At 38.0% G+C, this 13194-nt stretch overlaps 1 protein-coding gene across 7 annotated transcripts in view; it reads left to right on the top strand.

Moving 5' to 3' along the window:
• The window catches only part of COG5 (component of oligomeric golgi complex 5), a 345803-nt gene that overhangs the window by 284623 nt on the left and 47986 nt on the right, over nucleotides 1-13194 (top strand). For all 7 annotated transcript variants that reach the window (XR_002807321.2, XM_023638888.2, XM_023638887.2 and 4 more), the window contains one exon: nucleotides 1181-1243. Coding sequence is in view for 6 of the 7 variants with exons in the window: in XM_023638888.2 (XP_023494656.2) it covers nucleotides 1181-1243 (63 nt within the window). In the remaining variant the exon portion in view is untranslated. The remainder of the gene's footprint in view (nucleotides 1-1180; nucleotides 1244-13194) is intronic.

Raw genomic sequence — 13194 nt, 5'->3', positions numbered from 1 at the left:
TAAGAACTCTTAAGCCCTCCAATGCGTCAGAAAGATTCTGTCCTTTTTGCTTTAGCACAAAAAAGAGGGAGAGGAGCTGCATTAAAAGCAGTGAATTTTTATGATGTAATTACTGATGACTACTTGCAAGTAGAAAATATATATACTCTTTTTGCTTTGTTCTACTAATGCATTTTTAATAAATGACTGCCTTCATATATTATGCCTAAGATGAACTATATTCATAATTACTAGGAAAGCAATACTTTCAACCCCATCTTTGACTTTTGAGTAGCTTGTGTTTACTCTCTGTGAACTCTTTTCGAAACGTTTAGTAAGTAGGAAGATAAATGTTTAAAAGACCTGAAGGAAGCTCAGGTTAGATGATGTTCTTGAAAACTGCCCTCTAATATGAGCTTTAATATGCTAGATTGTATTTCAGAATATTTATAGGTGACTATTATTCATTTGCTTAAAATTTTTACTAGTCCTTTTATAGTTAGGGGTTTCCAAAAATGTGTATTTCACATCCTAGACAAAATGTATTTTAAAGGGTTATTAATGGGCAAATCTCAAAAAAGTAAATAACAAACAAAAGTAAATAGAATAAATGATATATTTTCCATTTCCTATAATTATTACTCTAAGGCACCACAAGCAATGAAAGATTGTATGTATTTAGGCTGAGTTAAATGTCTTTATTGATACTTTCAAAATTTTCATAATGTTTGTATTGATTTGTAAAAAGGGAGGTGTTTGACGTGTATTTTAAAGACATTGAAAATTGCAGTCAGCCTAGAGAAGGTGAATTTTCTTAAAGAAATAAGTAAATATAGCTTTAGACTGACCTTTTCAAGTTAAAACTTTATAACTAAAACCTATCCAAACTGAATAAAGGAAAGCTAGCTCTTAGAATCCTTAATGTTTGCATTATTTGAAGTATATATTTGTTTTATACAGGAAAGAGTTTTCACCCTGCCTTAACTAATAAATACAAATGAATTTTTAAAACATTTCTGAGATATTATTCTCAGTAATATCTGAGATATTTCTGAGATATTACTCTTAGTAATATCTCAGTAATAATAACTATTTTATATGTGACTTGTAGAAACAGTTTTATCGTGCTATGGTCAAAATTCGTATTTATAAAAGTAAATGACTTAAGCAAAACTATAACTGCATCAAAACCTTGTTCTAGGTGGTTTCCAGCCAGAGCGCATTTCCTCCAGCAGCTGAGCAAACGATAACTTCAGCCCTAAAGGTAAAAGAATTTAATTTACTCTTTAACTCTATAGATCAAAGTGGATTTTAGAATTTTTTGGATAAGGGAAGATGTCACATTTTGAAAATAATTCAGAGAGCGGCCCCGTGGCCGAATGGTTAAGTTCACGCGCTCCCCTTCGACGGCCCAGAGTTTCGCCGGTTCGGATCCTGGGTGAGCACGTGGCACCACTCATCAGGCCATGCTGAGGCGGCGTCCCACATAGCACAGCCAAAAGGATGTATATACAGCTGTGGACTGGGGGGCTTTGGGGAGAAGAAGAAGGAAGAGAAAAAAGAAGATTGGCAACAGATGTTAGCTCAAGTGCCAATCTTAAAAAAAAAAAAATTTCAAAATCCTCTATGTATACCAAAAGTAGCATTTTGATAATTATCCTAAAGAGAGAGGACACATGTCTATTTATATTTTCTAGAATTTAAAAATATAGCCTTTTGGTGTATACAGATTGTGTTCTACTTATGATAATTGTATCATAAGCAAAAGAAGCCAGAGTCTCACAGTATTCATCTTAGGGCAGTAGGGCCCAGTGTGATCCCAGTAAAGCACTGGTTCTCCACCAGGGTGATTTTGTCCTAGAGGGGATATTGAACAATATCTGGAGACATTTTTGATTGTCATGATTGGGGGTGAGGTGCTCTTGGCATCCACTGCCAGGAATGCTTTTAGACAAACATCCTGCAATGCATAGGACAGCCCTCCACAACAAAGAATTATTGCGCCCAAAAGGTCAGTAATGCCTAGGTTGAGAAACTCTGATGTGTATCTGTAAGGTCTGAAAGCAGAGCAAGTTCCCATTTTTTTATATACTAACATAAATATACCTCCTTTCTAATGTTCAGGAAGTTTAATAAAAAATAATGTGGTATGAGATTGAAAGCCATGTAAGTTGACAATAGGTAACTTTTAAAAAAACAAGCAAATCATTTATTCTTATAATAGTAATAGATACCGATTCTTTAGCATCTGCTGCTTGCCAGTCATGTGCAATACAATCATGCGTCGCTTAACAACAGGTATACGTTCTGAGAAATGTGTCGTTTGGTGATTTTGTTGTGTGAACATCATAGAGTGTACTTACAGAAACCTAGATGGTACAACCTACTGCACATGTAGTCTGTATGGTGCTAATCTTATGGGACCACCATTGTATATGTGGTCCATTGTTGACCAAAATGTCATTATGCGGTACAGCTGTATATTGAAATATGACAGCACTGTTCAAGTTATGTATTATTATCTATATTTTATATAACTTAAACATAATAGCTTGCTCAAAGTCATGTAACTGGTAAACCCAGCCCTCACTGACTCAAAAGAGTCATGTCTGCTACACCTTGCCACCATCATTCATTTACTAAATATTTATTTAGTGCTTACTAAGCAAGTAACTAAAACCATACATAAAGACTCTGGAGCCAAACTGCCTGTATAGGAATCCCATCTCAGCTGTTTCACTAGCTGTATGACCTCAGACAAGTTAATAAGGTTTTCTTGCCTTAGTTTCTGCATCTATAAAATGGTACGATATACCTACACAAAGGTAATAAATGTCAGCTATTAGACTAGATTTAGATAACTTGGGTAGAGTTAGAGAGAGATGAAATATTTAGATTCAGAGAGTAAAGAGGATACAAAGAAAGAACAATCACAGAGTGAGAAAGAAAATTGGAAGAGAATGATGTCGCAAATCCCAGAGGAGAAGGGAACTTCTGAGATCACATGCTGTCCATAAGTGACATGGAGGGGGTTCACAGGCCCCAGAACTTAAGGGCGCTGAATTCATGAAAGAGGGCAAGAGGAGACGGTCTGTTTTCCCAGTGTAGTCAGAGGGCACCTGGGCGTTTTCTCTGCATCCTTTTCCGCACTGTGCTCATCTCATGATGATGAAATGTTAAAGCTGCCATAATACAATAATTGTTTTTAGTAAGAGTTGTCCAATTTATTGATGATCATAAAAATACCACAAAATCAAGCTAATATGACCACCCAAAAGGTCTTAACATTCTTGCTTCCAGGCAGGAAATGCATGTAGTCTCCTTTTCTGTAGTTCTGAGTTTTTTCCTTATCTTCTAGCGGTAGCTGTCAGACATTTTTTCATCACTACCCAAGATAAGAAATACGTTTTACTTTGTGACCCTATACACAAAAGCATTTATAAGTATATACACACATATATAATTGTATATATATATATAGGATATACACTATACACATTTCTATAATTGAAACAAAGATGTCACAAAATAATGCTTTTCCTTATTTTTGTTTGTTTGTTTATTTTGGTGAGGAAGATTTGCCCTGAGCTAACATCCGTTGCAAATCCTCCTCTTTTTTTGTTTGAGGAAGCGTGTCCCCGAGCTAACATCTGTGCCAGTCTTCCTCTCTGTTTTGTCTGTGGGATGCCTCCACAGTGTGTCTGACAAGCGGAGTAGGTCCACATCCAGGATCCGAACCTGCGAACCCGGGCCACCGAAGTGGAGTGCGAGGAACTTTAACCACTCAGCCACAGGGCTGGCCCCCTTTTCCAATTTTTTTTTAGTCTACTCTGATATTTTCTATACTCATCTGTTACGTTTTAGAAACAGTCTCATAGTGAGCCATTAAATTGATTTTTTTAACCCCTAAGGATCACAACTTATAGTTTGAGAAAGTCCATTCTGTAGGTTTAGACAAACTGGCTACCCTTTGCCTCATGATAAAAATTTGCTGGACAGGGGCTGGCCCGGTGGCCGAGTGGTTAAGTTCGCGTGCTCCGCTGCAGGAGGCCCAGTGTTTCGTTGGTTCGAATCCTGGGCGCAGACGTGGCACTGGTCATCAAACCACGCTGAGGCAGCGTCCCACATACCACAACTACAAGGACCCACAACGAAGAATATACAACTATGTACCGGGGGGCTTTGGGGAGAAAAAGGAAAAAATAAAATCTTTAAAAAAGAAAAAATCTGCTGGACAAGTTAAAAATAGAAATTCCTTGGAGACTAATTCAGTAGTGGGTGGACTCTGAATCTGTATTTATAACATACAACGAAGGTTTCTCCGCGTATGAGTCAGTGTGGGCTGGGGCTCGAGGCCGCGCGGGGAGAACTGCCCTGAGGCTGGGGTTTGCTGGCCGGCAGTGGGGTCTCGTGTGAGTGGGTGCCACCGCCCGCGGAGGCATCGCAGGTGCTGCCTTTGAGAACCGGCTAAGAGAAGACTCCCTCAAGGCCCTCCTGCAGTGGCCCTGCCAGTTCGAGACTTAATTGCTTATGTTAACACAATTCAGTGAAACAGTTTTGACCTTGCTTTTTAGTTAAATCTTATAAAAACCCCTCCGACTTAAATAAAAAAAAGAGAACCTTGAATTTCATAAAATTGTAGGAAACTTACTACATCACTTTGAATTAGGGATAGAATGTTTTGATGCTTGAATGACTGCAACCCAAGAACCAAACACTCATGTGCTTTTATTATTTGATAGAGAAGATATTAAACATACTTTTTTCTTATTAAAAATTATAGGTAAAGACACATGATAGTCTTTTCTTCTCTACTTCATTGAGATTTTATCCAAAATCAAATGTTATTTCAGGGTTGAGGTTCCTTATCTCATATTATAAGCATCATCTAGTATGTTGTGGATGGCATAGTTAACATTAATTAGTGTACATTTAGAGTCATTTCCTTATAACTACTTCAGGTATAAGTAGCATTTAAACACCTTGGCCCAGTAATTCTGATCCTTTTTTTACTGAGATTTTCTTGTGTAAACAGTGATTGTATTGCTAAATTTATATATGATAAGTATTCATTTCTCTCTTATTGTGTGGGTTTCATGTTCTATATAAGGGAATATTCCAGATTGCTGAGGCTTCAGTATTTTTGCAATCTTAGCTATTTTAGGTACATTTTAAAACATGTATGATGCACTTCCCTGCTTTTAAAGAGCTTATGAAAACTAATCTGGCCTCCTGTCTCTGTTTCCTCTGGGAGCTGTTAATCCTCGACCCATCCTTTAAATGTAGGCATTCCCCAAGATGCTCTCTTCTCTTCCTGTTTCTTATTTTCTGTAAATGGGAAACCCCACCCAGCTATAAAGTTTTCTGTGTAAACCATCACATCAAATACAAATAGAGACAGTTTTATTTCTTCCTTTCACATCTTTATGCCTATTTTTTCATGCCTTGTTTCACTGGTTAGGCCCTCTTATATAGCGTTGAATAGAACTGGTGAGAATGGACGTTGTTGACTTGTTCCTGACCTGGGGTAAAGCACTCAATATTTTACTATTTTAAGCATGATGTGAGCTATAGGTTTTTATTAGATAACCTGTATTAGATTAAACAAGTTCCCATCTATTCCTACTTTACTGAGACTTTTTTTAATTATAAATGGTGTTGTTTTATGAAATAGCTTTTTTTGCATCTATTGAAATGATCATATGACTTTATTCCTTTATTTTGTTAATAAAATGAAATAATCGCTCTCTCTCTCTTTTTTTTTTTTGGTGAGGAAGATTGGCCCTGAGGTAACGTGTGTTGCCAGTCTTCCTCTTTTTGCTTGAGGAAAATTGTCCCTGAGCTAAGATCTATTTTGTATGTGGGACACCGCCACTGCATGGTTTGACGAGCAGTGTGAGGCCCCCGTCTGGGATCTGAACTGGTGAACCCCTTTGGGCTGCCAAAGCAGAATGCGCGAACTTAACCACTATGCCACTAGGTCACCCCCTTCTTTTTTTTTAATTCAAGTATAATCGACATACAATATTATATTAGTTTCAGGTATATGACATAGCGACTCACTATTTCTTTATGTTACAAAATGATCACCACAACAAGGCTAGTGACTATCTGTCACCATACAAGGTTGTTCTGAATTACTGACTGTATTCCCTATGCTGTACACTACATCCCTGTGACTCATTTACTGTATAACTGGAAGTTTGTGCCTCTAATCTCCTTCACCTATTTCACCCATCCCCCTCCCCTCCCCTCCCCTCTGGTGACCACCAGTTCTTTCTTTGTATCTATGAGTTTCTTTCTGTTTTGTTTTGTTTTTTAGGTTCCACATATAAGTGAAATCCTACAGTATTTGTCTTTCTCTGACTTATTTCACTTAACATAATACCCTCAATGTCCATTCATGTCACAAATAGCAAGATTTCATTCCTTTTTTAGGGCTGAGTAATATTCCAGTGTGTGTGTGTGTGTGTGTGTGTGTGTGTGTGTGTGTGTGTGTGTATCACATCTTCTTTATCCTTTCATCTAATGATGGGCACTTTGGTTGCTTCCACATCTTGGCTATTGTAAATAATGCTGCAGTGAACAAAGGGGTGCATATATCTTTTCAAATTAGTGTTTTATTTTCTTTGGATAAATACCCAGAAGTGGAATTACTGGATCATATGGTAGTTCTGTTCTTAATTTTTTGAGGAACTTTCATACTGTTTTCCATAGTGGCTGTGCTAGTTTACACTCCCACCAACAGTGTACAAGGGTTCCCTTTTCTCCACATCCTCATGAACACTTGTTATTTCTTATCTTTTTGATAATAGCCATTCTAACAGGTGTGAGGCGATATCACATTGTAGTTTTGATTTGCATTTCCCTGATGATTAGTGATGTTTAACATCTTTTCATGTGTCTCTTGGCCATCTGTATGTCTTCTTTGGAAAAATGTCTATTCAGGTCCCCTGCCCATTTTTTAATGGGATTGTTTATTTTTTTGTTGTTGAATGGTATGAGTTCTTTATATATTTTGGATATTAACCTCTTATCAGGTATATGATTAGCAAATATTTTCTCTCATTCAGTAAATTGCCTTTTCATTTTGTGGTTGGTTTCCTTTACTGTGTGAAAGCTTTTTAGTTTGATGTAGTCCCATTTGTTTATTTTTGCTTTTGTTGTCCTTGCATGAGGAGACATAACCAAAAGTATATTGCTAACGTCGATGTCAAAGAGTTTACTGCCTGTGTTTTCTTCTAGGAGTTTTGTGGTTTCAGGTCTTACATTTAAGTCTTTAATCCATTTTGAGTTTATTTTTGTATATCGTGTAAGAAAGTGGTCCAGTTTCATTCTTTTGCATGTAGCTGTTCAGTTTTCCCAACATTTATTAAAGAGACTGTCTTTTCCCCATTGTATATTCTTGCCTTCTTTGTCATGGATTAATTGACCATGTAAGTGTGGGCTTATTTTTGGTCTCTCTGTTCAGTTCCATTGGTTTATGTGTCTGTTTTTGTGCCAGTACCATTCTGTTTTGATTATTATAGCTTTGTGCTATAGTTTTAAATCAGGGCGCATGATGCCTCCATCTTTGTTTTTCTTTCTCAAGATTGCTTTAGCTATTTGTGTTCTCTTATATTTCCATACAAATTTTAGGATTATTTGTTCTAGTTCTGTGAAAAATGCCATTGGTATTTTGATAGTGATTGCATTGAATCTGTAGATTGCTTTGGATAGTGTGGCTAATTTAACGATATTAATTCTCCAATCCATAAGCGCAGTATATCTTTTCATTTATTTGTGTCATCTTCAATTTCTTTCATCAGTCTTACAGTTTTCATAGTACAGGTCTTTCACCTGCTTGGTTAAATTTATTCCTAGGTTTTAGGGGTTTTTTTGAGGCAATTTTAAATGGGGCCAGTTTCTTAATTTCTCTTTCTGATTTTTTTTATTGGTATATAGAAACACAACATATTTTCTGTATATTAATTTCATATCCTGCAACTTTACTGAATTCATTATTTCTAATAGTTTTTTTGTGGAGTCTTTAGAGTTTTCTATGTATAGTATCATGTCATCTGCAAATAATGACAGTTTTTCTTTTCCAATTTGGATGCTTTTTCTTTCTTTTTCTTGTATGCTGTGTCTAGGACTTTCAGTACTTTGTGGAATAAAAGTGGCGAGAGTGGGCATCCTTGTTCCTGATCTTAGAGGAAATCCTTTCAGCTTTTCACTGTTGAGTATGATGTTAGCTGTGAGCTTGTCATATATGCCCCGTACTATGTTGAGATATGTTCCCTTTATACCCACTTTGTTGGGAGTTTTTATCATAAATGGATGTTGAATTTTGTCAAATTCTTTTTCTGCATCTGTTGAGATGGTCCTTTGATTTTTATCCTGCGTTTTGTTAATGTGGGGTATCATGCTGCTTGATTTGCAGCTGTTGAACCATCTTTGCATCCCTGGGACAAATCCCACTTGATCATGGTGGATGATCCTTTTAATGTATTCTTGAATTCAGTTTGCTAATATTTTGTTGAAGATTTTGGCATCTGTGTTCATCAGGGATATTGGCCTGGAATTTTTTTTTTTTCTTCTTGATAGTGTCTTTGTCTGGTTTTGGTATCAGGGTGATGTTGGCCTCGTGGAATAAGTTTGTGATCATTCTTTCCCTTCAATTTTTTGGAATAGTTGAGAAGGGTAGACATTAGCCCTTCTTTAAATGTTTGGTAGAGTTCACTTGTGAAGCCGTCTGGTTCTGGACTTGTGTTTATTGTGAGCTTTTGGATTACTTATTCAATTTCATTACTAGTAAGTCGTCTGTTCAGATTTTCTATTTTTTCCTGATTCGGTCTTAGAAGATTGTATGTTTCTACGAATTTATCCATTTCTTCTAAGTTGTCCAATTTGTTGGCATATAATCATTTGTAGTAATTTCTTCTGATTCTTTGTATTTCTGTCAGTTGCAACATCTCCTCTTTCATTTCTGATTTTGTTTATTTGGGCCCTTTATCTTTTTTTTTGGTGAGTCTGACTAAAGGTTTATCAATTTTGTTTATGTTTTCAAAGAACCAGCTTCCTAGTTTCATTGATCTTTTCTCTTGTTTTTTCAGTCTTTATTTCATTTATTCTCACTCTGATCTTTATTATTTCCTTCCTTCTACTAACTTTGGGCTTTGTGTGTCCTTCTCTTTCTAGTTCCTTGAGGTGTAAGTCCAGGTTGTTTATTTGAGGTGTTTCTTGAAGGAGGCCTTTATTGCTGTGAACTTCCCTCTTGGAACTGCTTTTGTTGCATCCCATAGGTTTTGGTACATGTCATTTCCATTTTTATTTCTTTCAAGATATTTTTTGATTTCCTCTTTAATTTCTTCATTGACCCATAGGTTGTTTAGTAGCATGTTGTTTAGCCTTCACATGTTTATGTTTTTTCCAGTTTTATTCTTGCCTTTTTGTCTGTTATGGTAATCTCTGCATTTTAATTGGAGTGTTTAATCCATTAACATAATATTATTATTAATAAGGTTTTATTTAGGTGTATAGTTTTATTTCTTTTTTGTTTGTCCTTTCTGTTTTATTCATTTATTTTGATTTCCTCTTTTCTTCCTTTTCTACCTTGTTTTGGATTATTTGAAATTTTTTTTGAATTGCATTTTAATTTACTTATTAGATTTTTGTCTGTACTCCTTTGTTGTTTTCGTGGTTCATCTGTGGATTGCCATGCACATCCTTAACTGTCCACAGCCGTCTTCTCAGGGTTAATATTGTACCATGTCATGTAAAATATGGAAACATCGTACAAGTATATCTACATGCATGTAATGCAATAGTTTTAGTTTAAAATTTGCATGTAGTTTTCTTTCCCATTTTCAATCACTCTGCTGAGATGTCCTATTATTTTTTTATTGTGAGCATTTTTTTATTTTACCTCACTGTGGGGGTTTTCTAATAATGGTAGGGTCTAGATCATCTCAGCGTTGGCAGCTGTTGATTATCTTTTCCCTTGAGAGCTGATAACATTTCCCAGCTTTTTGTGTATGTAGTGTAGGGGAGGAAGACAATTCCTCTACCCTTTAGGTCCTTCTGGCTGGCCTAAGAATTAAATTGACACGAGACAGAGTAACGGGAGAAAACAAAACAAAGTTTAATAACATATATACATGGGAGAAACCCAGAAAAACTGAATAACTCAGCAAACTGGCCAAACCACCACCTTAAATATCATCAAAGGAGGACCCTGGCTGTAGTGGTTTGGTTCCTCAAACAGGAAGAAGCCAATTTACATGGAGATGGAAATGCAAATGTTTGATAAACAAGTGTTTGCTGGGCCACCTATAGACAATGTGACTGGAGAGACAGAACTTTGATAAAAATGGGCTTGCTGGTGCCTTTCTGTCTATCATACCCATTTTACATTGTACTGTAGCTAGCTTATGGTAATAGCTCCTTCCTGGAACAGGCTTTCTATCTCAAATTCTTTTAAGCAGTTACGGGGAAGGTCAAAGTTTCCCTCACAGTCTTTTGTTCTTAAAAATGGTCAAGCCAAAGAGACACGCTTTGGGGTGGCCAGTTCTGATCCCCCACAGTAGTAGTTTTTAATATGTCCTGGACATTGCGAATGTTATGTTGTGTAGACTCAGTACTTCTTTATATTGCTGCTGAGAGTGTTGGTGATTTTTCTTTAGAAGACAGTTAGCTTGATTAGGCTCAAATTGTACACTGTCATACCTGCACTTTGCCCTAGCTCAGATCTCAGTTCAGCTCTTTAAACCTTAGCTGCAAGCCACCTTTAGTTTGCTCTGCACCTGCTGGTTGATGAGTCAGCTGAAGACTACTGCTGGGTGTAAATATGGAATTAGGCATTCTTCTCTGGCTCTCTCCTTTCTGAGGTTCCCCTCTCACTGTCCCATAGCCCTGGTTGAACCAGCGCTCCTTTTCCTTGTTCCTTTGGCCTGAAAAGCTGCAGGTTTTGTTTTGTTTTCCTCTCAGAATTTTAGCCTCTCAGCCTTGCCACTACTGTGACTGTAGTTGCTCTTAGAGCAAAGTCACAAAAATGGACAACTCTGGGGCCAGCCATGTGGCCAAGTGGTTAAGTTCACGTGCTCTGCTTCGGCAGCCCAGGGTTTCGCCAGTTAGAATCCTGAGCACGGACATGGCGCTGCTCATCGGACCATGCTGGGGTGGCGTCCCATGTGCCACAACTGGAAGGACCCACAACTAAAAATACACAACTATGTACCGGGGGACTTTGGGAGAAAAAGGAAAAATAAAATCTTTAAAAAAAAAAAATGGACAACTCTCTTCTGGTTGCTTGCTCTAGATTTCCACACCCCCTAAAACTACCTGCTTTGTTTCATCTCCAGAATCTTCCAGTACTTTTTTTGTTTGTTTTGTTTTTGGTATTTTTTCCCATAATTATTTGTTGGAGGATCTGTAGTTAGACACTCATTCCTTCATACCAGATAAGAAAACCTCCCCTTTCTTCTTAAAACCTTTCTCATCTGTTTATTTCCACCATACTCTAAGGCCTCTTACTACTTCTCTGTCCAATGGCAAAGTGTAACCCAAAGCTCCTCAAAGTCAGATACACCTGGAAAATCCCAGCGCTTCCCCTTGTTCACTTTTGACTTTGGACAGTCTCCCAAACTCGACTTTAGTTTCCCCATCTATAAATTACTCTAGATTCCCCATCAACAAGTCAGAGATTTTACTAATTATTAGAGGAAGGAATAATTGAGTTTTAAGTGGCATTCTACATGAAGCACATAACACAGCACCCAGCACATGACGTGTGCTAGATAAACGCTCTTACCCGTCTCAGTCCTTCAAGGGCTCCTCTTCTTCTTCACGGCCTTAAAATGGCACTTGGCCTTACTCTACAGACCTTCCTCTGGGATCTCATTCACTCTTTCGGCTTCATCTCCCCTCTTAAAAGCCAAGACTGCCAAATCTGGTCAAAATGTGCCAGGAACGACAAATGTAAAGATCTCGGTACCTACTGAATAGCCCATGTGGATTTCTCATAGGCCCTTCAAACTCATGTCCAAAACTGACCTCTTCATTTTCTCTCTCTGTCCCCTGCTTCGCATTTACACAGTTAATAATAGCGCCAAATCTAAGTGTCCCCTCAATCTTTCCACTCCATGTTTCTCAAATCAGATTTCCAAGTCCTGCTGTTCTCCTTTGAAGGTGTCTCATCTTCTCATTTCTGTCCCTGCTCTGATTTGGGTCAGGCACTCACCATTTTGCAGCTGTGCTACTGCTGTGCCCTCCTGCCTTTAGTCTAATCCAGCCAGTCTACTACCTAACAGGATTTTCCCCAGTTCAAATCTTTTAGCCATGTTTTTTTCATTGCTTAAAACCCATCGTTGGTTTCACAGTCCCTTCAGGATAGAGCCCAGCTCCTTAGCAGCATATGCGGAGTGTATCTGCTGCCTCTCTCGTCTGCATAGGCAGGCGCCTCACGCTCTGTCTGTATTGAGTGCCTTACAGTTCCCCAAATACGTCAGCTTTCCCAGGCCCTTGTGCCTTTAACACCGGCCCTCCCAGCCCCACCCTCCTCACTTGCTTCTCACCTGTCCTTTGAAATTTAGTTCAGGCAACACTTTTTTGTTTTTAATTGAGTTCATAATAGTTTACATCGATGTGAGATTTCAGTTGTACGTGATTTCTTGCCTGTGACCACATACGTGCTCCCCTTCACCCCCTGTGCCCACCCCCCAGCCTCTTCCCCTGGTAACCACTGAACTGTTTTCTTTGTCCATGTGTATGTTCATATTCCACATATGAGTGAAACCATCTGCTGTTTGTCTTTCTCAGTCTGGCTTATTTTGCTTAGCATAATTCCCTCCAGGTCCTTCCATGTTATTGCAAATGGGATGAATTTGTCTTTTTTCAGCTGAGTAGTATTCCATTGTAAATATGTACCACATCTTCTTTATCCAATCATCGGTCGATGGGCACTTGGATTGTTTCCATGTTCAAGCAACACTTTTTGTTTTTCGCATCCCCTCAGTGTAAGTTGGAGGCCTTTCCCATGATCCCATAGCACTCTGTAGAGCACTTATCTCAGGGGAACTCGTTATCTATTGTCACAAGACTGTGAGCTCCCTGAGGGCAGACTTTGTGTATACATGCAGACACATGCACACACTCTCAATCCTGTAGGCAGTGTGTTTATTTTCACCTGAGATCAAGGGCTAGAGATGGCATTTAGGAATTTAATGAATAATGTTA

This window comes from Equus caballus, chromosome 4 (assembly GCF_041296265.1).
Source record: "Equus caballus isolate H_3958 breed thoroughbred chromosome 4, TB-T2T, whole genome shotgun sequence".
Classification (NCBI taxonomy): Eukaryota; Metazoa; Chordata; class Mammalia; order Perissodactyla; family Equidae; genus Equus; species Equus caballus.
Note: the sequence above shows the minus strand (reverse complement) of the source record. Positions and strands in the feature narration are given on the sequence as shown.